General features: G+C 35.7%; 3 protein-coding genes across 11 annotated transcripts; 2 read left to right on the top strand and 1 right to left on the bottom strand.

Moving 5' to 3' along the window:
* Positions 1-1844: 1844 nt before the first annotated feature.
* On the top strand, positions 1845-4095 carry LOC108217803 (uncharacterized). Its single transcript, XM_064092309.1, has 5 exons — positions 1845-1890; positions 1990-2075; positions 2707-3233; positions 3316-3538; positions 3620-4095. Exons 4-5 carry the CDS (start codon positions 3352-3354, stop codon positions 4078-4080), a joined length of 648 nt encoding a protein of 215 aa, XP_063948379.1. The 5' UTR covers positions 1845-1890; positions 1990-2075; positions 2707-3233; positions 3316-3351; the 3' UTR covers positions 4081-4095.
* Positions 4096-7611: 3516 nt separating this feature from the next.
* Positions 7612-13773, top strand: LOC135152339 (subtilisin-like protease SBT4.3). Of its 9 annotated transcripts, XM_064092364.1 has the most exons (10): positions 7612-7716; positions 7829-7926; positions 7996-8166; positions 9964-10042; positions 10976-11079; positions 11169-11387; positions 11843-12048; positions 12195-12273; positions 12944-13091; positions 13363-13773. In XM_064092364.1, the coding sequence occupies exons 3-7, from the start codon at positions 8051-8053 to the stop codon at positions 11853-11855; spliced, it is 531 nt and encodes a 176-aa protein (XP_063948434.1). In that variant the 5' UTR covers positions 7612-7716; positions 7829-7926; positions 7996-8050; the 3' UTR covers positions 11856-12048; positions 12195-12273; positions 12944-13091; positions 13363-13773. The 9 variants fall into 9 exon arrangements, 6 of the variants coding, with proteins under 6 accessions (XP_063948434.1, XP_063948436.1, XP_063948438.1 ...); XR_010291387.1 differs by having other exon boundaries at positions 8465-10042; positions 11846-12048; positions 12195-13091; XM_064092366.1 differs by having other exon boundaries at positions 8015-8166; positions 12195-13091.
* Positions 13774-23886: 10113 nt separating this feature from the next.
* On the bottom strand, positions 23887-25062 carry LOC135152242 (uncharacterized). Its single transcript, XM_064092090.1, has one exon. It carries the CDS (start codon positions 25060-25062, stop codon positions 23887-23889), a length of 1176 nt encoding a protein of 391 aa, XP_063948160.1.
* Positions 25063-26985: the final 1923 nt, after the last annotated feature.

Genomic DNA, 26985 nt, shown 5'->3' with positions numbered 1-26985 from the left:
GATTCTTCTCCTGACGATATCTCTCTCTACGAACAGCGATCTCTCTCTCTCCCAAGCGCTCCAGCACACTCTCTCTTCCAATTAATGCTCAAGCACACACTCTCTCGGTTTCGGTTAGTTCTCTCTCTCTCCCTCTCTCCCCCTCTCTCCCTCTCTCCCTCTCTCTCTCCCTCCCTCCCCCTCTCTCTCCCTCCTTATTGTAGAGTTTTTAATTGTTTTTTCCTACCAGCTATGCAATTCTATTCTCTGACATGGGTTTAGATTAGTTTCTATTGATTCTGTACAAATTTGTTGATTGAAATTTCTATTGTTGGCTTTTCTAGAATTTTGGTGGAAGATGTTAATTAGTGTATCTTGTTATACCATTCTTCATTTTTAAATATGTCGATTTTCTAAGTTGAAATTAATTACAGAGTTGTATTTTGTTTATGAGGACAACTTGCCCAAATTTGTGCTAGATTTTCTAAGCTGAAATTGTACTCATTTGATAATTCCTCACAGTTATTGGCCATTTCTTTGAAAGGGACATCAGATTTGGTGCTAGATAGTCTAGCAACTTGGTAAGCTGTCTCTAGAACCTGGTACATGTCCGAACATAAGTCACGTGAGATTTTTATTTGAGCAAGTTCGTTATGAAATATGCTAGATCAGTGGCCGATAGGTTTGCTTAGACACATGAATTATCTAAAACCAGAACATAATATATGAATTAGGTGGTTCTTATTTACTCTAAATAACCTGTGTAATGCAAAGTCTCTGTGTTGGGTCACCTCAAAACTCTCTTATATTTTAGAGATAGATACATTTTTGGATTATACATACATTACAAATTAGCCAATCCAAAATGTACTAATTGCCTTGATTAGTTTCTAAAGCCAATCCAAAATGTACTAATTACCTTGATTAGTATCTTCTGGTTTTATTTATTAAATTTTATTGAAGGGGTTGTTTATTTATTGTTTTTGTAAGGGGGTTTGGTTTAGGAGGTGATGTTTTACAGTGGAAATATGCTTCACTAGCGGCATTGATTGCTGTGTCGTACTGCATATTACAGTAAGACTCGAGTTCATATCTACTCTAAATTCTAATTTTTGCTAAGTTGTCTCTTAAAGCAAGTTAAAGAATTTAATTCTCATGTTGCGATAGTCGAACCAGTGAGCTATCAGTATTGGTAATTACTGGACTTTGTGTTTTCTTTATAGCCTGCGAGTCATCAGCAAGTTCTCTGTTAACTTCCTAAACCTATGGCTATTAGTCTTCCATTGATTAAGTAGTTAAACCAGATATAAAAACTATGCGTTAAGCTGTTAGAGAAATGCTTTCACCTTGGCCTACGTCAGGTAACTTGTAATATAGCAACAAATGCTTAATGGATGAATGCAACTGGCATTTTCTAAGTAGAATCAGAGATGAATGCTTTCACCAGAATTCTTTAAATTGGATTTCTCTAGACAAGTTATTGTTTTTTTGTAGGGAATGTGGCAGAATCTATGATGTGTATGGGGAGTTTGTTATTGATCAGAGTTAAAAGCCACTCTGTACAATTCCTAGAAATTTCAGAATCTTATTTGCTTATTTAGATAAAGAATCTTTTACTGCAACATGAGCAAAATTCCAGTGTTAACAACAGAAGTTATGTTTCTTATGTGACTTTTTAAGTTTCTTATGTGACTTTTTAAGTTTCTTATGTGAAAGCAAATCTTTCTTAAGCTTCATTAATTAACAAGAGTACATGAAGTGTTAACTTTGTCGTTTTTTAATTATGATCCCTGCTTGATGTGAAACATCTTTCTGCAATTTCTTTGCCAGTTACATCAGTGATCTTTTCCAGTGAAACAATACAACAGCTTGTTCCTTCAGTTGCAGATGCAATATTGGTCCTCGGACAAGGTATTTTGTGGTCCATACTGGTTGTTACGTTGTCTAAGGAAGGCATATACTTTTACTTTATAGTGGCAGATTTCTTATATTCTTTTTCCTTTTCTGCAGGAAGCATATTCGCTTATACAATTTCGTAGTTCCTGGGTGTTTGATCTTTCTGTAGTAAGCAGGGCTGTTTCCAAAAAGAATTATAGGTAATATGAATTCACTTGATATACTTTGGTTATTAGTAAATTTGACTTTGATTACGTTATGTATGTTGTAATATCATGTCTGATTACGTTATGTTCTGTAATATCAAGTTCATTTTTATTGAGTGTTTATAGTCGTCAAATAAATTTCATTGCACTATTTCGTCATAAAAAGTGCTAAAATGTTGGTAGTTTAGGAACTAGTAACTATTACGTTGTCTAAGGAAGACATATGCTTTTGATGTAACTAGCTGCTGCTTGGTGATTTCAGTAGTTAGAATTGGTTAAATTGCCTTGCTTTATTATAGCAGTGGAAATTTCAGAATCTTATTATATTTTTCTAATTATGAAAACTAACAACTCAATTGTCAAAATTGTGTTCACATGGAATCTTATATATGTGGTTTCCTGGAGAAATTAGAGGAGTCTATAGTATAAATCATGAGATATTTATTTTACATGATCAGGATTTAGGATTTTAACTCCAAAAAGATAGGACTTGTGCCTTGTTTGTCACCTGTAATTGACTATGCTACAGAATTAATGAAAATTGCTGAATTCTATTTAAAATAGGCCAGTTGTGTGTATTGAGCAGTCTATTTACAATTTTTTCTGCTGTTATGTTTTAATGTAGCCATGGCCCGACTTCCGTTGACAATGATTCAACATATCCGGAAGAAGAAAGCTATTTTAGTATATACACTATGGATGCGAATGATTTTATCGTTCAATGCTGTTTTTCATCTTATGTTTCTCTCCCAATTGACGAGAAAAACTTTGAGAGAGCGATACACGATTTTTAAGATGGAGCGAAATCAATATATACATAGGCTGATTCATGAAGGCCCTGCTAGCTGTGTTGAAAATCTTCGAATGGATAAAAGATCGTTTTATAAGTTGTGTTTCTTGTTGGAGTCAAGGGGTTATGTGCAACAAAGTAGGCATGTTAACGTGGTAGAAAAAGTTGCTATGTTTATTTATATTCTAGGACACCACACAAAAATGCGAATTGTTCACACAGATTTTCAATGATCAAAACAATCAATTACTAGGTATTTTCATGCGGTACTCAATGGGGTTTTAAGGTTGCAAGGAGATTATTTTAAAAAACCTGAACCAATTCAAAGCAACTCAACGGATAAAACATGGAAGCATTTTAAGGTATACCAAATACACTATATTCTACATTTTTTACATAACTTGTATGCTAATGTGCAACTTAATAATCTATATTTTCTTATAGAACTGTTTGGGAGCTTTGGATGGGACACACATTAAGATGACCATACCCGTAGAAGATAGGCCAAAGTACAGAAATAGGAGAGGTGAAATTACAACAAATGTTCTTGGAGCTTGTTCACCTAATTTGCAATTTCAGTACGTGTTGACGGGTTGGGAAGGATCAGCCGCAGATGGAAGAGTCTTAAGAGATGCTATATATAGACATAAATTGATTGTCCCAACCGGTAATTAACTATATTTCCATCGTTAGACATTCGATGAAATAGAATACAACCATATATGACATACTTTATTTTGTAATGAAGGTACTTATTATCTAGTTGATGCTGGTTATACTAATGGGGAAGGTTTTTTGGCACCATTTAGAGGAGAAAGATATCATTTGAATGATTGGGATGACGATAATCAGCCCACATCTGCCCGTGAATATTACAATATGATGCACTCGTCAGCTAGGAATGTAATTGAGAGATGTTTTGGCATCCTAAAGAAGAGATGGGCGATCCTTAGAAGCCCATCATTTTATCCCGTGAAGACACAAAATAGGATCGTCTTAGCTTCTTGTATCCTTCATAATTACATTCGGATTGAATCAGAATTTGATCAAGCTGAAATTGAGTTTGATCAGCATGGGCCAGAGGACCATCATGAGCAAAATGAGCATGAGGCAGACGAAGATCACATCACAACTGTTGGCACTTCAGATGCATGGACGACATTTAGAAACAACCTAGCCGACTCGATGTTTATTAGTTGGAATCATTAGATTTTTCTATAATCTTCCTAACTGGTGTATAAGACTATGCTATCGGTGGTTATATGTCATTTTTGTGCTGCCATCTTTATGTTTAAATCACTTTGCAGAAGTTTCTAACCATGTTTTACTTCAATTTATGGTGTTTGTAGGTTTAATCAGAAAGTGAACAACTCCTGGAGGTAAAACATAAGTACAACACACTGTAAATCACTAGCTTACAAGATATTTTATTAAGCTCCCTATATTTTTTTGACTTGTGAACTTGTATCTACATTTATTTCAGTATATATATTTGGTGGCTCGCCCAAATGGAAGTATGCAGCTCTCTCATTTTGTTGTTATATTTGGAGTAATGAGCATGGTTCCACGACGAGCATGGTCCTCCAGAACCAAAGACATGAAGATTTTACATGGTCATGTAGCGAAACTTTGGTGTATAGTTGTTAAAATAGGTGTCTTGTATTAGTATCTTAAACTTGATGGGTGCTTGTACGAGACTTGTCGGCATTTATTTTATACTTATTTTGATGAAGTTCATTTTAAAATTTGTATTATATTACTTCTAGTTAATGATATTTATTTTGTCGATCGAAATATTTTTTTTCAAATTAAAACTGACAATCGGGTTTTATAATGATTAAATTAAATATGACTTCCATTATAATTAAATTAAAAATTTTGGCTAATTTCATTCCATTCCATCCTACATAATTGGACAAGTGAACAAAGGAATGGAATGATCATTCCTTTCCCATTCCATTCCCATTCCATTCCTCTTCCCATTCCATTCCGGCACCATTCCATTCATGCGAAGTGAACACAACCTTAGTCTTCGTGTCCATTCCAAATGTATACATCCTATAGGGACCAAACAGGCTCTAAACTTTTGATTAGATTTTGGATTTAAATATGTTTGTTTGGGAGATTTTTAGCGGAACTAAGTGTAACTATCGATGTGAAATTTGCCTGGTAAAAACTAAACGTCATACTACACGTCACTTAGATATGATTAGTCATATACATTCATCTTATCCTCTGACTATTCTAACCTGGTTGTGTAGGTTAACATTTGATATTGATAATATAGTACCTCTATGTTTTTATTTTTTTGTGTTTCTGTAGAATGAAATTTATTAAAGGGGTTTTATTTAACTTTTTTACTATAGGCATTACCCTGAATCTCCTCAGAAGATGCCAGTAGAAGCAGGGATGATCAAGTGAGGATTTAAAACATGTATTTGTATTTAGATTTCTTAATAGTTTTGCTTGGTTTAACAATTGAAAGATTTTCCTTATTACCAAAGTTGTGCTACAAGTGCATGTCCTTAACATTACCCTGGGAATATATGAAAGAGTTTCCCTATTACTAAAGTTGTGCCATAAGTGCATGTCCTTAACATTACCCTGGGAATATATATGTTTTAATGTATTTTTGGTATAGTTGGAGTGAGAGAGAGACTAGAGAAAGAGAATGAGATTAAATAGAAAGAAAAGCATAAGAGAGAAGTTGGTTGTATGACATCATTTTCTAATAATGCCCTGTGGAAAAGTACAATTGTGTTAGCCGTATAAATAACTTTTTACCTTTATTGGTAAATTTAATTAGTTTTCTTGGTCGGAATGATGGCTTCACCTTTTCTCCGACTTGGTTGGTTTTTTATATTTTCCCTAACCTCAGCCGTTCAATTTCGTGATGATCCTCTACGATGTAAATTATCTGGGGAGAGGGGGTAGCCGAGTTGTGTGGAAAAAATGTTAAGTGTAAACTGAACTAATATTAAATTGAACATAAAATTTCTTGAAATAGGAGGTTGTATATATGTATTTAGTTTTTTGCCGAAACAAAACAAAACACAAATCTATTATATATATAATACTCCAACAAGGAGTTTCATTGAGCCATTTTATTCCACTTGTGCAGCCACATCACATCCACATCGAAAGCCACATCAGATCTACTTAAACTACAACATATTGTTATTTTTTGTGCATATATTCTTGCAGGCTGCAACCGTTGAGCTATCCTCGCGGTGCATTCACCTATCTATCAGGGATGATCGTAATTGTTGCTTCAACTCCTTCCTCCAACCGATCGCACTTTAACATCTCCCTTCCCTTTGTTGCCAATAATCTTATCACCCATCAACGTAAGGTATGCCAAATATATATAATCACTATGTGTTTGATGATATTACTGAACCAATTTGATTCTTACAAATTTTTGTGCATAGAAAAGAAAAAATGGTTAAATTGTTTTTGATAACATTTGTTGTATGCCTCTCATATGCTGGGATTTTGGCATTGTTGTTCTCTAACGCTGCCCGCATTCACATGGTATCGGTATTGTATTTTGCATATGAAGGCAGTTTATCTGGTCTTTGTGATAATCTAGGCCAAAATTATATACCCCGAGTACTGTTTTTGCATAGAGATTTTACCATGATTTCTTAGTTTTTTTGTTCCTTATGTTTTGGCAGAACTGTATAACTGTGTTTTATAATTTTAAGCTACTAGGGGTTGAGGTTGTTAATATACTGTAAAGGTATCAGTATTGCAGCAGCGGCCTAACCTCTTTCACAGGTAGGGATGTCAATTTATACCGAACCGATGGATATCTGATCCGTACCGACTCGATTGGGTTTTACCGAACCCTTATATATATAAAATACTCCAACAAGGAGTTTCATTGAGCCATTTTATTCCACTTGAGCAGCCACGTCACATCCACATCGACATCCACGTCAGATCTACTTAAACTACAACATATCGTTATTTTTTGTGCATATATTCTTGCAGGCTGCAACTGTTGAGCTATCCTCGCGGTGCATTCACCTATCTATCAGGGATAATCGTAATTGCTGCTTCAACTCCTTCCTCCAACCGATCGCACTTTAACATCTCCCCTCCCTTTGTTGCCAATAATCGTATCAGATTTCAACGTAAGGTATGCCAAATATATAGCATAACTATGTGTTTGATAATATTACTGAACCAATTTGATTCTTACAAATTTTTGTGGATAGAATAGAAAAAAATAGTTAAATTGTTTTTGATAATATTTGTTGTATGCCTCTCATATGCTGGGATTTTTGCATTCTTGTTCTCTAACGCTGCCCGCATTCACATAGTATCGGTATTGTATTTTGAATCGGAAGGCAGTTTATCTGGTCTTTGTGATAATCTAGGCCAAAATTATATACCCCGTGTACTGTTTTTGCATAGAGATTTTTTCATGATTTCTTAGTTTTTTTGATGCTTATGTTTTGGCAGAACTATATAACTGTGTTTTATAATTTTAAGCTACTCGGATTTGAGGTTGTTAATATACTGTAAGGGTATCAGTATTGCAGCAGCTGTCTAACCTTTTTCACAGGTAGGGATGTCAATTTATACCGAAACGATGGATATCCGATCCGTATCGACCCGATTGGGTTTTACCGAACACTTATCTATTATATATATAATACTGCAACATGGGTTTTGATGAGCCAATAAAATCAGTGTAAAATTACTTTTTTACCCATGTTCAAGCCAGCTGAAATGACCTTCTTACCCCAATTTTCATTCATCTAATCTCTCTTTCCTGGGGAAGTTCTACAGGTCGTCAGCGCTCTTTACCCTGTGTGCTTCCGACACATCTATCAGGTATACAATTCTATATGTATGTATGCTCTATATTATTCGCTCTCTGTCCACTCGCTTAAACCCTTCTACTAATCTAAATATCTAATATCTTTCTTGTATCGAGCACAAATAGCCTTGTCAAACATCGAGTTTATTTCACGAAAGAGGCACTGAGGCTACACCATCTGCATAAGCCAATCTATTGCCCAGATAGATTATCGGGTATACCAGGTATTTAGTGCCACAATTTATTTGATAAATGTTCTAATCAATTCAACTTACGTGTTTTGTTATAAACAGATACACATACTACTGGTAGGTGTATCAGAAATTCATGTGAATCCGCAATTGTGTTATGGACAACTTCAAATTCCAAGCAATGTCTTGTCATCAGTGTCGCTCAAATGCGAATAAGGGGTTTAATCTGTTAAGATCGTATTTGAAACTTATTCTCCACCAGAAGAAGGCCTCGTGAGTGGTTTTCTATAACTCTTTGTTTTTATGTTTGTAAAGTTTGTTCAACAAATTTAATCAAAATCTAATTTTTAATGTCATTAGCACCTTCTGAATGATATTGAATTCATTATCTATGGAGTTTAATTTAATTACGACTAAATTGAACTTTGCATACTTGAAGTATTTCTGTTGGTAAGGAAATGCCTAAAATAATTTTCATGCTAGCTTGATGGCTAAATTATTTTTCATTAGCCAATTTAGTGGCTCTGCCCACTTCTGTTAAAATGCACCTAATGCCGTGACTTGTGTTTAGGTTTTACAAATTAGAGGTTAAAAACGTGATTTAGCTGCCCCCGATATATACCCCAGTTTCCCTCCATTCTCCCAGTTTCAACTCCATCAGAGGAAAGTCTTGCAACTGTACTGGACTACAAATGTGGCTGTGGATTTATCAAATCTGAAAGGTTCTGCCTATATTGCAGGAATGCATCTGTATCTTAATTGACCACCATCAAGTTCTTCCCCATTAGCCTAAGAACAAGACTTGAAGCTGATGGACTAGCTGCTCCAGAAAAAAAATCCCTCTGTATATTTCAAGACTAATATCCTTAAAGGATCGTTCAATATTGTTCAAACATTCATTCTTAAAACAAAGTTTACAGATGGTCCAAGCCGGAGAGATGAGGGAGTTCATTCTCTCTTTCTCACTAAAATATCTCCACAATATTTGAAAAAAAGCTCTAGGTTAAGGAAATAAAGTTAGGCATTAATTAGGAAGCTTCTGGAAATGGTTATACATGCCGGACGCAGCAGGGGAAGTTTCATTGTTTAATATATAAGTTTTTAGCAAGAAACTGCTTATTCATATCTATGAAGATCTGACTAAATTCATATAAACTCTTTAGGCTTTGTATTGTTGTAACCTCTTCTCTTGGTGTTGATTTTAATATGCAGCTCTGCAGCGCTAGGTGTGATATAAGCTAATATATCACCTGTAGAGTATTGCTTTTTGTTTTTTTATTATCTCTTATTTTTGGTTATGATCAATTACGGTAATTCAGATACACACACACGGTGCACCACTGATGTTTAAATCCTCGATCTCCTGCTGTTAAGGTAAGATGGATATCCTTAATGGTGACTTTTACATATTTTCTTTGAGAATGTGTTCTGATTGGTTCTTTGACTTAATTAATGGGTACCCCAAACGTGCAGGGAAAGAAAAAAGATATAGGAGGAACTAGGAAGTAAGAAGAGATTAGGGGGAGACAAGTGGTTAATTTAAAGTTAATTTTTGAGTACCAGCATAGGCATCATTTTTAGAGTGAAGTGGGGAACCAGTGAAATACTAAACCTGACCAATTACATAACAGACCTCTAGAAAATGAGAAGAGAATATTCTTTTGAATTCTGAAATATTTTATAGCAATCTACTGGTATCTTACTATTCGTTCAATTATTCACCGAAACTACCTTTAACTACAAAAACTCAACACATAGATAGGTCATAGGAAAGACTATTCATTAACTTTGCAAGACAGCTGTGCTTACAAGAAATTGTTTTGCCTCCCTCCAAATGGCTCATGTTGTTTAACAAATATGAAATAGGAATAATTAGTTTCTCCTTCCATAAATCCATACTTTGTGTCTGTAAAAGCTTTTGTGTGCGCAAAAATTTAATTACGAAACAGATGACACCTGTGCATTAATTTATGATGCTTGGGAAATTAGTTACGTATATTTCAGTTACTAATATATGAGACACATTTTTGAGGACAAACGTTATTTTTACTGTGCCTCTTAAATCTGTAGTCAGGATGCTGCAAAAGAGGCTTTACTTTATAGCTATAAAAATGCTGCCAGTGGATTCTCTGCTAATTTGACTCCTGAGGTATTTTTTTTTGCCTTCCCCTCTTGTCTGATTTTGCTGACTTTTAATGTATGTTTGTTTCAATTGAATCGGTTATTGGTCGTATCATGAACTAGGTGATGTTTACTTTAGGTTTATATATTTGTAATCTCGATAACTTTTTTCTAAAACGTAAAATTTAATTATTGAATTTTAGGAACATCATTAAATAGCTCTTATCCTTCAGAAAGCACCTAACTGTAAAGATAAGCCCGCCCTTCCTACATGTGCAAATGGGGTGGTATATGTACTGACCTTTCATAGTGTTGGAATTTACACATTTCACTCGAATGGTTTATATTTGGCCATTTTTCACATCTTGATTACCAAAAAAAAGTTTAGAAGATGTCATAGAATGTGTAGTTGGATAATCTATATGTTCACTGGATATCAGTATTCTCACTTTTACTTAATTTAGAACTATAAGGAAGAGATTCTTACTCAGAAGTCAGGAGGATCTCAGTCTGATCTTCAATCTCACCAAAGAAGGATCTCAGTCTGGTCCTCAAGTCGATATAAACATCACTTAAGAAGGATCGTACTTGTACTCTGCAATCCACTGCATCACCTTAAAATTATAACCACATACGAACATATTCAATTTAATATCTCATTTAGCAGTACTTGTATTACAACTTGCAAGTTCCATCAAGTCCGAGCTTATGCTTCCTGACTTGCTTGCTACCTGACTTAAGCATCGAAAACAGAAACTTATAGGCATAAAGTAGAACTCATCTGTGTTTAATAGATAGCCACTTAGTTAAATAAACCCTTGAAACACTTAAAAACAAATTACATTCCGATAAACTTCTAAAATTATGAGGGCAGCTATTTTTTTCAGCTTTGTATTTTCACATAACTTTTTCTAATATGTATAAAAAGCTCATAGTGATTAGGTTGAGTTGTTTTCCGTAGGGAGTGTCTGTGAACACATTTACTAGCAAAAATGGGAAGTACCCTCTGGTTTATGGTGGAGATGTGCCAAATGCTATGGCTGGTTTTTTAAAGTTCGATTCTAGGTGATTATTAAGCTATATTATGAATAAAGAAATAGCTTTAGGAAGTTGATTTCAATACAAAATGCTCAAATATGGTTGTGAATCTGCAGGCATTGTAGAAAAAATTCGTTGGATTCAAAGTTAGTAAAGGGTAAAATTGTACTGTGTGATGAATTAAGCAACGGGGAATCGATCTTTTTGTCTGGCGTAGCTGGGACCATAATGAGAGATGCAGAAAATAGAGATAACACCAAACTTTTCCCTCTTCCTGCAACTTTCCTTGGTGTCGACGATGGTGATAAAGCTTTCAAATACATTAGATCTACAAGGTAATTTCCTAGACTATTTGATCTTAATTCAACGATCCATTTTTTTGCAAAAAGAACATATGAGCTATTCAACAGGACTTGACTTGGTGTCCAGACTCCAGTCATAGTCTTCTATACATATATACTTATATTTTGCATATAAATGCTTTGATTATATTTTCTATATTTTGAAACTGAAACTCCTGGAAAATGTTAATGCTAAGGCAAAGTTTTATGTACTGAGTAGACTAGATTGAACTACCATTATAATCCAAAAAAATAAATAAAAATAATTGTAACAATTGAAATAAAATGAAAGAAAAACATTTGAAAAGAAGGGAATCTTTAGTCTTTCTATTCCTGGTATATATTCTGATTACATTTCTGCTGCACACCCTCTAAACATGCCCTTTCAAACAGCATGCCAATGCAATTATATTTTAAGAGTAATGGTTGTCACTTGTATTGTTTTACAGCAGGTCTGATTAGCAAACCCCATTTCCTTATTCCAAATTTATCAAAACTAGTGGTTGACGGTTTAGTAGCCTGACAAGAACGAGAAAAACCAACAAGCGACGGTCTAGATGGCCTGCATATACCAAAAACTTTCAGATCACAAGAGGCAAAACCAGAAACATGAAGCGAAGACAAAGAAGAAATCATTGCAAAAACGTGAAAACCGGTAATATTTCAGTAGCCAAATAGTACACAGCACATGTATCTAAATAAAACATGTTCCTGTACAGTTGTGCATAAAGAAATTTAAATATCAAACGGATATCCAGTAATATTACTATACTTTATACTACTATGTTTTATTTTCAACAGTTAAGTCAACAACAAATGCAAGGTTTTGTCTCAACATATTTGGGGATCACGGATTCTGGAAATAAATCAATTACTGCTGGTTAGTAGAAACTATATCTTCATGTGACTATGACTGTTGTAAAGTTGTAGTATGAATGTATGATATAATCAACATGTTCTGTAAATATTTGTTTATCGTACCTTAAACCCAAGTACATGCTTATAAGAAAAAAAGCCCAACTACATAATTTGTTTATTTGGGATTGATACTATTAGTAAGTTATATTAGCTTTGTCATTTTAAAAATATATTATTAATGTATAACTTTAAGAAAATGTTTTTGAGTTAATTGATTCTGAATATTAACATGATTGAATTTTGCCATATCTCCATTAAGGTTGCATCTTTTTCTAATGGATCAAGCTTAGGATAAAACAATTATTTATTATATTTATAATCCAAATATTCATTAGATTTAATCATATACTACTTGTAAATTATTCGTGTAGACAATATTTCTCACTATTTTATATTACTTGAGGGGTTGTTTGGACAACCTTACACTTGAGTTTTTTATGTGTTAGTTTCATGAGGATATTTTTAATCTCTCTCTCTCTCTCTCTCTCTTTCTCTCTCACACACACACACACACACATGTATATGAAGCAAGCGGAACATGATTTCTGACCGGGAGTGCAACCCCATAACAATAGACCTTAAGTGGAAAGAAATTTTAGAACCTATGAGCAAACTGTACACAAAATCTACAGATGGCTCTTGCATAGAAAGAGTGCTTTGATATGACGTCATCAGGATGGATCCTGCCATGCAAAAGAATTGTCATTTGGGAAAGTTTTTTTGGAAATGAGCATCGTAGTTGTTAAAAGAGGCCAATATATCTTCGAGGTTAAGTCACAGGTATAAAGTCACTCTCTCTATCTTATTATATATATATGCATAAAGTATATGTAATACATAAACTACGTATATGTGTGTCTCTTTAGAAAAGAAGTGCCCAACAAATAAAATTATTAAAAAAATACCAAAAAATAGAAATAAAAGTTATAGCATGGGATAAACTGTTTATATGAAGGTTGAAAATGCGTGTGTTTATATGAGAAAGCCTATATTCTCAAATCGCATCACATCACAGGGCACAACTCCACTACTGTAATTTACAAATATGCAGGGTATAAACAAATGGTTGGTTGTTGAGAAGTTTCCGTCAGCTATGTTCGGTGGTGGAAAACCTCCAAATTTTGTCACGTGTATCGAAAATGACAAATCAGATGAAGATATGTTTGGAGCATCTTAAGCCCAATTCTATCGACATCCATTCCTACTCAGAGGTCTTTACCTATAGTGTTGGGAGAAAGCCAAGCAAAGCCTGCTTTTATATTGATGACATTGTTATAGTAGTGAAGCTGCTTAAAGCCCATGTTGATGCGCCAATTCCAGAGCCAACATTGTAACCACGTACAGTCGTACATGTCAAAATTTCTTTCGACAATTTCATTTGAGATGGATAATTGTGAGATGCTTAATAGGGATTGCAAAACTATATTGGCATCATAAAATCTTTGAATCAAATTGTATTACTGCCCAAGTACAAAGGTTGTTGATGTTTAATATGGATACCTAATGTTTATAATCGGAAGTCATCTTTTTTTTTTTTGACGAAAAGCTAAGAATTTAATAAATAACTGAAACCCAGCCGAGACAAACCCTCGAACTGTCAATTACAACCTGATTAAGAAACAAAAAATGAGCTAAACATATAGCCGCTTTGTTTTCAGATCGCTTAACAAATAGAATATTTAAATTCTTCAAACTAAAAAGTATTACAATCAAATCTCGAACAATCCAACCTACATCAGTTGTGAACATAGTAGCATCGCAATTGACCTTCACATAAGCAGCAGCATTTGTAGCCTAATGTTCAGAATTATCAGTTACATTAACTGATATTGGATCAACAAACGAACCCAAAAGATGAACAATTTTATGTCGTGAAAGGTAAGCTCTTACGATATTCACCACCGTGCCATATCTGATACAAGCCTTACGGATTACCCAAAATATCATGCAACTCCTTCTTAGAGACGTTACCGAGACCCATAACAAAACACACAGAGACATCAAAACAGACACAAACATCCCAAAAAAATGGGCATGACCTTGATAACAAGGTACTCAACAAGAACTCACCCAAAAGGATGAGATCTTGGTTTTATTGATAAAACTGATAAATATAAGAGAAGATGGAAAAGCGAAGATGATTAATCAGTAGAGGGGATGAAAGATGAACAGCGGAGAAGTGGGGGCTAGAACTTGGAGTCGACTCTCAAAACGGCAAACCCTGGAAGTCATCTTTTAGTATTTACAAGTTTGCTTACATTTCAAAGCTACATATCTAAGTAGGACTTACATCTCTTTCAGGATATCTCTAATTAAAAAGTTTCACACACATAACAAATCAGATATTGCATTTTTTTCACTCGTATATGAAATTTACGGAATGTCAATTTAAAGTTTGCCCGTGCCTCGCACGGGCTATAAAGCTAGTATATATAATACTCCAACAAGGAGTTTCATTGAGCCATTTTATTCCACTTGAGCAGCCACGTCACATCCATATCGACATCCACGTCGGATCTACTTAAACTACAACATATCGTTATTTTTTGTGCATATATTCTTGCAGGCTGCAACCGTTGAGCTATCCTCGCGGTGCATTCACCTATCTATCAGGGATAATCGTAATTGCTGCTTCAACTTCTTCCTCCAACCGATCGCACTCTAACATCTCTCTTCCTTTGTTGCCAATAATCTTATCAGACATCAACGTAAGGTATGCCAAATATATAGAATCACTATGTGTTTGATGATATTACTGAACCAATTTGATTCATACAATTTTTTGTGGATTGATAAGAAAAAAATGGTTAAATTGTTTTTGATAATATTTGTTGTATGCCTCTCACATGCTGGGATTTTGGCATTCTTGTTCTCTGACGCTGCCCACATTTACATACTAACGGTATTGTATTTTGAATCGGAAGGCAGTTTATCTGGTCTTTGTGATAATCTAGGCCAAAATTATATTCCCCGAGTACTGTTTTTGCATAGAGATTTTGTCATGATTTCTTAGTTTTTTTGTTGCTTATGTTTTGGCAGAACTATATAACTGTGTTTTATAATTTTAAGCTACTAGGGGTTGAGGTTGTTAATATACTGTAAGGGTATCAGTATTGCAGCAGCAGTCTAACCTCTTTCACAGGTAGGGATATCAATTTATACCGAACTGATGGATATCTGATCCGTACCGACCCGATCGGGTTTTACCGAACACTTATATATATATATAATACTCCAACAAGGAGTTTCATTGAGCCATTTTATTCCACTTGAGCAGCCACGTCACATCCATATCGACATCCACGTCAGATCTACTTAAACTACAACATATCGTTATTTTTTCTGCATATATTCTTGCAGGCTGCAACCGTTGAGCTATCCTCGCGGTGCATTCACCTATCTATTAGGGATAATCGTAATTGCCGCTTCAACTCCTTCCTCCAACCGATCGCACTTTAACATCTCCCTTCCCTTTGTTGCCAATAATTTTATTAGACATCAACGTAAGGTATGCCAAATATATAGCATCACTATGTGTTTGATGATATTACTGAACCAATTTGATTCTTACAAATTTTTGTGCCTAGAAAAGAAAAAAATGGTTAAATTGTTTTTAATGATATTTGTTGTATGCCTCTCACATGCTGGGATTTTGGAATTCTTGTTCTCTGACGCTGCCCGCATTCACATACTATCGGTATTGTATTTTGAATCGGAACGTAGTTTATCTGGTCTTTGTGATAATCTAGGCCAAAATTATATACCCCGATTACTGTTTTTGCATTGAGATTTTTTCATGATTTCTTAGTTTTTTTGTTGCTTATGTTTTGGCAGAACTATATAACTGTGTTTTATAATTTTAAGCTACTAGGGGTTAAGGTTGTTAATATACTGTAAGGGTATCAGTATTGCAGCAGCAGTCTAACCTCTTTCACAGGTAGGGATGTCAATTTATACCGAAACGATGGATATCCGATCCGTACCGACCCGATTGGGTTTTACCGAACACTTATATATATAATACTCCAACAAGGAGTTTAATTGAGCCATTTTATTCCACTTGAGCAGCCACGTCACATCCATATCGACATCCATGTCGGATCTACTTAAACTACAACATATCGTTATTTTTTGTGCATATATTCTTGCAGGCTGCAACCGTTGAGCTATCCTCGCGGTGCATTCACCTATCTATCAGGGATAATCGTAATTGCTGCTTCAACTCCTTCCTCCAACCGATCGCACTCTAACATCTCCCTTCCCTTTGTTGCCAATAATCTTATCAGACATCAACGTAAGGTATGCAAAATATATAGCATCACTATGTGTTTGATGATATTACTGAACCAATTTGATTCTTACAAATTTTTGTGGATAGAAAAGGAAAAAATGGTTAAATTGTTTTTGATAATATTTGTTGTATGCCTCTCACATGCTGGGATTTTGGCATTCTTGTTCTCTGACGCTGCCCGCATTCACATACTATCGGTATTGTATTTTGAATCGGAAGGCAGTTTATCTGGTCTTTGTGATAATCTAGGCCAAAATTATATACCCCGAGTACTGTTTTTGCATAGAGATTTTTTCATGATTTCTTAGTTTTTTTGTTGCTTATGTTTTGGCAGAACTATATAACTGTGTTTTATAATTTTAAGCTACTAGGGGTTGAGGTTGTTAATATACTGTAAGGGTATCAGTATTGCAGCAGCAGTCTAACCTCTTTCACAGGTAGGGATGTCAATTTATACCGAAACGATGGATATCCGATCCGTACCGACCCGATTGGGTTTTACCGAACACTTATATATATAATACTCCAACAAGGAGTTTCATTGAGCCATTTTATTCCACTTGAGCAGCCACGTCACATCCATATCGACATCCACGTCAGATCTACTTAAACTACAACATATCGTTATTTTTTGTGCATATATTATTGCAGGCTGCAACCGTTGAGCTACCCTCGCGGTGCATTTACCTATCTATCAGGGATAATCGTAATTGCTGCTTCAACTCCTTCCTCCAACCGATCGCACTCTAACATCTCCCTTCCCTTTGTTGCCAATAATCTTATCAGACATCAACGTAAGGTATGCCAAATATATAGCATCACTATGTGTTTGATGATATTACTGAACCAATTTGATTCTTACAAATTTTTGTGGATTGAAAAGAAAAAAATGGTTAAATTGTTTTTGATAATATTTGTTGTATGCCTCTCACATGCTGGGATTTTGGCATTCTTGTTCTCTGACGCTGCCCGCATTCACATACTATCGGTATTGTATTTTGAATCGGAAGGCAGTTTATCTGGTCTTTGTGATAATCTAGGCCAAAATTATATTCCCCGAGTACTGTTTTTGCATAGAGATTTTGTCATGATTTCTTAGTTTTTTTGTTGCTTATGTTTTGGCAGAACTATATAACTGTGTTTTATAATTTTAAGCTACTAGGGGTTGAGGTTGTTAATATACTGTAAGGGTATCAATATTGCAGCAGCAGTCTAACCTCTTTCACAGGTAGGGATGTCAATTTATACCGAAACGATGGATATCCGATCCGTACCGACCCGATTGGGTTTTACCGAACACTTATATATATAATACTCCAACAAAGAGTTTCATTGGGCCATTTTATTCCACTTGAGCAGCCACGTCAGATCTACTTAAACTACAACATATCGTTATTTTTTGTGGATATATTCTTGCAGGCTGTAACCGTTGAGCTATCCTCGCGGTGCATTCACCTATCTATCAGGGATAATCGTAATTGCTGCTTCAACTCCTTCCTCCAACCGATCGTACTTTAACATCTCCCTTCCCTTTGTTGCCAATAATTTTATGAGACATCAACGTAAGGTATGCCAAATATATAGCATCACTATGTGTTTGATGATATTACTGAACTAATTTGATTCTTACAAATTTTTGTGCATAGAAAAGAAAAAAAATGGTTAAATTGTTTTTGATGATATTTGTTGTATGCCTCTCACATGCTGGGATTTTGGCATTCTTGTTCTCTGACGCTGCCCGCATTCACATACTACCGGTATTGTATTTTGAATCGGAAGGCAGTTTATCTGGTCTGTAAGTCTAAATGTAAAGACAACCCTATCTGTTACATAGGGATGATAACTCAACAATAGAACAGGACAAGCAAATAACACTACGTCTGCACCGGAATCGGAAGATACAAAGACAAAGGTTGAAGAAGCCATCTACAGTCTTGAAGGAATAAGTTCACTGGAAGAAGTTCATTAATATGTTCATGCCTCAGTGAAGAATAAAGATTGAAGTATTCAAGATTGTGGAAGTAATGAAGATGTTGTCCAAGTACTCGAAAGATTTCAGTGCAACCCCTGAAGCAAGATATTTCTCTATATCTTGGTTGGTTATTTACAATCAACAATTGAAGCATAAACTAACCCTGAACCGACTGATCAATGTTTGCTGACAAAGAAGGTACAATGTTTGACTTCAGTGTTAGTCGCTTGTGAACCAGACCAGTGCACTAAGCGTCAACACATACGGAGTTTTCCAAAGTATTTATCAATCGAAGAATTGATTAAGTCATAACAAGTCATTTGTTCCAAAGCCAAGCCAAGCCAAGCCAAATGCCTAGCCTCTGCAAGCTATGCCAAAGTGACCTATCTTTTATATGTGTGCACTTATATATTTGTATATGTACAAATATAATTATATATGTATATATGTATATTTAATTAAATATAATATATATAGTATATATGTATATATGTTTTTAAACATATGTATATGTATATTTATATGTATATATATTTAAATATATATATATATGTATATAATATATGTATTTATATTTTACATAAACATTTATATATTTAAGTGTATATATATATTATATTATGTGCATAAATATATCTATATTTAGAGAGAGTTATATATATCTTTATATATATATTTATATTTATATTTACACATAGTTATATGTATATTATATATATTTAAATATATGAGAATATATTTAAATATATGTGTATATATTTATTACTATATGTTTATATAAATATTATATATATGTATATATTTATATATACTTTTTTTATATATATATTTATGTTTATATTTATATTTATAAATAACTATATATATCTCTATATATATTTATATATATTTACATTTGTATTTACATATAATTATATATTATATATATTTAAATATATGAGAATATATTTAAATATATGTACATATATTATTATATGTTCATATAAATAATATATATATGTGTGTATATATTTATATATACTTTTATTTATTAATATAATAACAACATAATATATTATATTATATATATTATGCATGCATGTGATGATGTCAGGTGTCTAGGGCAAACTAGGGTTTGCATGTGAGGGAAGAGAGATAACAGTGGAGTTCTCTACTGTATCAAGCGCAAGTTCACTACACTTAGAATATTTTCTAAGTGTCTTCACAGTGAAATCAAAGGCGCAACATTTGACCTGGAAGAAGTTTGAGGAGAGATAACAGGGAAGGTGGTACACTCTATGGAGCGCAAGTTTGTGGTCTTAGGAGAGAGAACTGTGGATGCATTACCCTGTTGTGGCGCAAGTTAAATGTTAAGATGGAAATCAACTAAGGCATATACACTGTGATCCTACTGGGAGCAGTTTGTGGCGCAAGTTGGAGTTGGCGCCACTTACTTCTTTTAGGAGAGATAAGAGTAATATACAGTGAAGCAACGCAGGTTGGTTAACTCTTAACCAGGAGAGAGAACAGGGCAAGCACATTCATTGTAGGCGCAAGTTGGCTTCATAACTTGTATTTTTCTAAGTATATGTGACCGAGGCAAACACTAGGAGGCGCGAACTCCCTCCCAGGCGCCAACTAGTGATACAAACCCTAAATTATATATATGTATAATCAAGTGGCGCCATCCTCTCTCTCTTGAGGCGCCAACTTGATTTATATGTATATAATCTAAGTAAGAAACCTCCTTCCTTGGCATGCATGAAGCAACTGGCGCAACTTCAGTTAACCATGGTTAGTTAGTGAGAAGTCTATAAATACTTGAGATGTGGGTTCATTATTCACACACTCTTCACCACCTTTATGGTGGAATGGCTTTGTGCCTTGCACACTACTACACACAAATAAACTCTAGCTTAGTTTTTTATTATATATATATTTAGAAGCTAGGGTTTGTGAGTGTAAGTAGTAGTAGCCATTGTAGCCAACCTTCGGGTTTGGATTTATAGCACCCTTCGAGGTATTTATCAATATACAGATATACCTTGAAAATATTGTGTGTTGGTTTAATATTTTCATATCCTCAGAAACCGACCCGATAAATATCCGGAACACGAAACCCATTACAGGACTGCAATTTATTTATCCGCAAGATTCGAAAGAATTTTAAATTGTAGTGGGTATCGTATTCAACCCCCCCTTCTACGATACTTTGGACCTAACAATTGGTATCAGAGCGAGGTTGATTGATATACAAATCAGGATCCTTATCGTACGGAAAATCAAGAACCTAGCTTTTGATATTTGATTAGGGGAAATGTTCTTCCGATTTGTGTTGCTGAATTTGTCCGTAGGCCTAAGCAAGGATTATCTGTCGGATACTGAACTTTGGACCGGGACTTATAAATTTATACTTTAAATTTTAAAAAAGTTTATTTTATAAATTTGACTTAATTTATTTTAAACTTATTAATTGAGTTTATTATGAATTAATTAAATTTATCGAATAAACTTAATTAAATTTACTTTATAAACTTTACTAAATTCATTTAATAAATTTGCTTAAATTTATTTGAGACTTGTAAAGTTTACTCTTAGACTTTATCAAGTTTATCATAAATTTTTATAAATTTATTATTTAAATTTGTATAGTTTATGATTTAAATTTAAGTTAAAATATAAAATATAAATTTAAGAGAATTTAACTGATTATGGATATAAGTTCAAGTTCAAGGGTTCAATTTCGTGTGTTCTGGAAGTTATGATTTAATTGGAGACGAGACACTTGAACATTTTCAAAAATTAAATTTATCTAATAAATTTTAATATATTTACTAAATGAATTCGAAGTAAATTTGTTCTAAACTTATTCAGTTTATTATAAATTTATTTGAATTTATTTTTAAAATATAATTAAATTTAATTTATAGATTTAACTAAGTTTATTTTATACCTTATTTTCTTTCATCTTTTAAAACTTATTTTTAAATTTATTTTCTTTATAATTTAAACTTAGTTTAAATAATCAAGTGTCCCGTGACCTTTTTAATTATTCTACTCCAAGACAAATCAGATTGACATTTAGTTGAGACAGATCAGGCTGACAGATTACAAGACAAACACCGGACTTTCAAACACCAGATTCTCAGAACCGGTAATGGAAGTACATTGATGACCCAATCCAATTGATTACTCAAAGGATTATTAGAAGCAGTTTTCTATATTCAACAAAGCTGATTGTGATTCGAAGAAGATTCTATTGAAGACTAATTTAGTACTACTAACAGTGGATTTTGAAGAAGGTACTTCAGGCCTTGATCTGAGTAATTACTCCGACTTGATTCTTACAAATTTTTGTGCATAGAAAAGAAAAAAATGGTGAAATTGTTTTTGATAATATATGTTGTATGCCTCTCATATGCTAGGATTTTGGCATTCTTGTTCTCTGACGCGGCCCGCATTCACATGGTATCGGTATTGTATTTTGCATAGGAAGGCAGTTTATCTGGTATTTGTGATAATCTAGGCCAAAATCATATACCCCGAGTACTGTTTTTGCATAGAGATTTTTTCATGATTTCTTAGTTTTTTTTTGCTTATGTTTTGGCAGAACTATATAACTGTGTTTTATAATTTTAAGCTACTAGGGGTTGAGCTGGTTAAGATACTATAAGGGTATTAGTATTGCACCAGCAGCCTAACCTCTTTCAAAGGTAGGGATGTCAATTTATACCGAACCGATAGATATCCGATCCGTACCTACCCGATTGGCTTTTACCGAACCCTTATATATATAATACTCCAACAAGGAGTTTCATTGATCCATTTTATTCCACTCGTGCAGCCACGTCACATCCACATCGACATCCACGTCAGATCTACTTAAACTACAACATATAGTTATTTTTTGTGCATATATTCTTGCAGGCTGCAACCGTTGAGCTATCCTCGCGGTGTATTCACCAATCTATCAGGGATAATCGTAATTGCTGCTTCAACTCCTTCCTCCAACCGATCGCACTTTAACATCTCCCTTCCCTTTGTTGCCAATAATCTTATCAGACATCAACGTAAGGTATGCTAAATATATAGCATCAATATGTGTTTGATGATATTACTGAACCAATTTGATTCTTACAAATTTTTGTGCATAGAAAAAAAAAAGTGAAATTGTTTTTGATAATATTTGTTGTATGCCTCTCATATGTTGGAATTTTGGCATTCTTGTTCTCTGACGCTGCCCGCATTCATATGGTATTGGTATTGTATTTTGCATAGGAAGGCAGTTTATCTGGTCTTTGTGATAATCTAGGCCAAAATTATATACCCCGAGTACTGTTTTTGCATAGAGATTTTTTTCATGATTTTTGGGTTTTTTTTTGCTTATGTTTTGGCAGAACTATATAACTGTGTTTTATAATTTTAAGCTACTAGGGGTTGAGGTCGTTAATATACTATAAGGGTATTAGTATTGCACCAGTAGCCTAACCTCTTTCAAAGGTAGGGATGTAAATTTTTACCGAACCGATAGATATCTGATCCGTACCGACCCGATTGGGTTTTACCGAACCCTTATATATATAATACTCCAACAAGAAGTTTCATTGAGCCATTTAATTCCACTCGTGCAGCCACGTCACATCCACATCGACATCCACGTCAGATCTACTTAAACTACAACATATCGTTATTTTTTGTGCATATATTCTTGCAGGCTACAACCGTTGAGCTATCCTCGTGGTGCTTTCACCTATCTATCAGGGATAATCGTAATTGCTGCTTCAACTCCTTCCTCCAACCGATCGCACTTTTACATCCCCCTTCCCTTTGTTGCCAATAATCTTATCAGACATCAACGTAAGGTATGACAAATATGTAGCATCACTATGTGTTTGATGATATTACTGAACCAATGTGATTCTTACGAATTTTTGTGCATAGAAAAGAAAAAAATGGTGAAATTGTTTTTGATAATATTTGTTGTATGCCTCTCATATGCTGGGATTTTGGCATTCTTGTTCTCTAACGCTGCCCGCATTCACATGGTATCGGTATTGTATTTTGCATAGGAAGGCAGTTTATCTGGTCTTTGTGATAATCTAGGCCAAAATTATATACCCCGATACCTGTTTTTGCATAGAGATTTTTTCATCCTTAGGACAAGCATCATTCAAATCTGTGAAGTCTACACACATCCTCTACTTTCCATTAGCTTCCTTGACCATGACTAGGTTAGCTAGCCATTCTGGAAATTGGATTTCCTCTATAAAACCTGCTTCCAAAAGCTTATCGACCTCTTGTTTTATGGCTTCCTGCCTCTCAAGGGCAAAACTTCACTTCTTTTGTTTCACGGGTTTTCTATCTAGGTTCACATTAAGCGTGTGTGTCATAAAGAGGGGATCAATCCCTGGCATATCAGCAGCGGTCCAAGCAAACACATCCCGGTTGTTCCTCAAAAATTTCACAAATTCGGATTTCATATCCTCGGGGAGCGACGCCCCTACATAGGTCACCTTCTCGGGCTCATCCGGATACAGGGAGATGGGAACCAAGTCCTCAACAGGTTTCCCTCTCCTTTCCTCTTCTTCTCGGACATCCAAGTCCTCAATTGGGAGAACCTGCCCCCCGGTCCCTCCAGATTTTAGAGCCCCCACATAACAACTTCTAGCCATTTTTTGATCTCCTATTTCTTCTCCCAGTCCGTTCTTGGTAGGGAATTTGATCTTCAAGTGGTAGGTGGATGGGATTGCTTTAAAAGCATGTATCCCAGTCCTCCCAAGGATAGCATTGTAGGTTGATGAAGCCTTAACGACCAAAAAATTCAGCATACATGTGGCTTGTCTAGGCTCGATGCACATTGTCACGGGTAGTTGGATCATACCTTCAATATTTGTCTCCACGTTATTAAAGCCGTATATAGGCATATCTGAAGGTGTCAATGGCGAATCAGAATATCCCATCTTCTCATATGCATCATGAAATAAGATATCTACTGAGGCTCCACTATCAACGAGTACCCTTTTAACATAAGAGTTTCCAATCATCGGGGTGATTACGAAAGGATCATCATGGGGAAATTTAACTCTGTCAAGATCTAAATTGTCGAATGCTAGAGCAAACTCAATTTTTGCCCTCTTCGGGGGCTCTCCAACAATGCACATCACTTCACGAGCATAAGCTTTTCGTGAGTTACTAGATAGGCCTGCTGCGGTCGGTCCTCCAGAGATTACATTGATCACAGGCCCTCTAGGCTGATTTCTCTTATCCCTATCATCGTTGTCTTTTCCACGATTATCATTGTCACGGGGATTCCTATCTGTATCCCTAGTATACCTGGTCAATTTGCCTTTCCAGATCAAAAACTTAATCTCATCCTTCAACTGCCGACAATCATCGGTCTTATGTCCTGTATCCTTGTGAAACTTGCAGTACAACTCCTTGTTTCTCTTTTTGGGGCCAGTCCTAATAGGCTTCGGCCATCGAACACTTCCGTCTTTCTCAATTTCCATCAGGATCTGACTCCTAGGGGCATTCAGCCTTGCATACTCACTGAACCTCAGTCCTGCTCTCTTTTTGGTCGGGGACTTATCACTATCCCCTGTCTTTGAATACTTACTATCCACGTTGTACTCGGTGTCGTTTCCACATTTCTTTGGGTTCAGGGTCGGTCCCTAGTTCATCTGGGATTTCTTCAGGCTTTCCTCAGCCTTGATATACTTCCTGGCCCTCTCCTGGAGCTCATTCATATTTTCAGGGGCCCTCTTGGCTAGTGATCGGCGGAAATTATCATCCGTGGTTCCTTGCTGTAGGGCAATCATTGCTACTTTCTGGTCTAAATCCGGGACCTTGAGCGCGTCCTTAGTGAACCTATTCATATAGTCTCGGAGGGATTCGTTCCTGCCTTGGTGAAGGTTCATCAGCGAGGCTGAACGCTTAGCGTAGGTCTTACTCCCAATAAACTGGCCTATGAAAGCTCGGCTCAAATCTCCAAACGAGGATATAGAGTTAGGGGGTAGTCGACTATACCAGTGTTGTGCCATCCCACTCAAGGTTTGGGGAAAGGCTCGACACTTAATGGCCTCCGTGACTGGTTGCAACAGCAATGCATTCATGAAGGTTCGTACATGATTCGCGGGGTCACCCGTTCCATCATACGCCTTAACTGTGGGCAACTTGAACTTCCGAGAAATCCTTGCTGCCATGATCTCCTCGGTGAATGGGGGGATCGGGTTATCTGGATCACCTGCAGCCAACAAGTGAATTCTATTCATACCTGCGTTCTGAGGGTTTTCCGTCTGTTGCTGAGGTTCGGGCGGTGGCTGCCTGGCCTGGTGTGTCGCCCTGTCTCTTTTCAACTGATCTATCTCCTGTTCATAAGCTCGAATCCTGGCTTCATACTCCTGGTCCGTGGGTCGACGGGACTCGGGGTTGTTCTGCCTAGTGTTGTGCTGGGAGCCTCGGCTCTGATTTTCATCTCCCCTTCTTTGTGGGGGAATATCATAGTCCCTCTCTGAATCTTCAGAGGAGTCGTCCGTATAAACAACATACTCATCTGTTGGTCCTCTTGTGGTCGTCACAATGGTTGAGTAATGAGTCCCAAAATCAGTGGCTGTGGCCACAACATTAGTCATAGGGGCAGCGTGCCAAAAATCATAGGAATCGAGGTTTGAGCAGTGGTGGTTGTGCCACTGCTAGCAAGGGTCAACGTGACTGGTGGTGTGGTGGTGACGGGATTCGAGATTCCAGCGGTGACTTGAGAAGAGGGTGGATCCTGGGTTGTAGTGTTGTCTCCGTTTGAAGGAGCATGAATTTCTGAGCGTAATCTGGTGGACACCATGGTTGTTGTCTTCTTCCCACAGACGGCGCCAAAGGTTATGGATCAAAAATCGAGGGGTGAGCTTCGTGCTTTTTGACTGATCTCGTGAGTCGGAACTCAGACGGGTCCTCACGAGGTGCCTACGTATCCTCAGCTGTGTGAAGAATCAAGTCAAAAAACGTAGTTCTGTTTTGGAGGGGTAGAGCCCTTTATATAGATGTCTCAGGGTTAGAGACTGATTAGAAATAGGATCCCTGGTGTTAGAGTCCTAGTAGAAATAGGTATTTGAGTCAGAGATAGGATAGGATTGATCCCTGATCCTTATCTTGAGCTGCATGAGGTTATCTAGGACTCTAGATAGTTATCCATGAAATTCAGAGTTCTTGTAGGACTCTCGGAGTCCTGGACTCATCAGTTAGACTCCTAGTAAGACTAGGATTCGAGTCTAATGCCCAGGCCGGGCTTGGGGCTCGAGCCTTGTGATTGGGCAGCCCACGTTTCCCAAACGTGAATGCCCAACGGGCTTTTTATAACCTCAATCTGCTAGTTACGAATTTTGGGTGTTGTTCGCACAAAATCACGCAAGCGTACGTGGTCACAAGTAATATAGAATATA

Source organism: Daucus carota, chromosome 4 (genome assembly GCF_001625215.2).
Source record: "Daucus carota subsp. sativus chromosome 4, DH1 v3.0, whole genome shotgun sequence".
NCBI classification, from domain to species: domain Eukaryota; kingdom Viridiplantae; phylum Streptophyta; class Magnoliopsida; order Apiales; family Apiaceae; genus Daucus; species Daucus carota.
The sequence above is the reverse complement of the archived record's forward strand: the minus strand, read 5'-3'. Positions and strand labels throughout refer to the sequence as shown.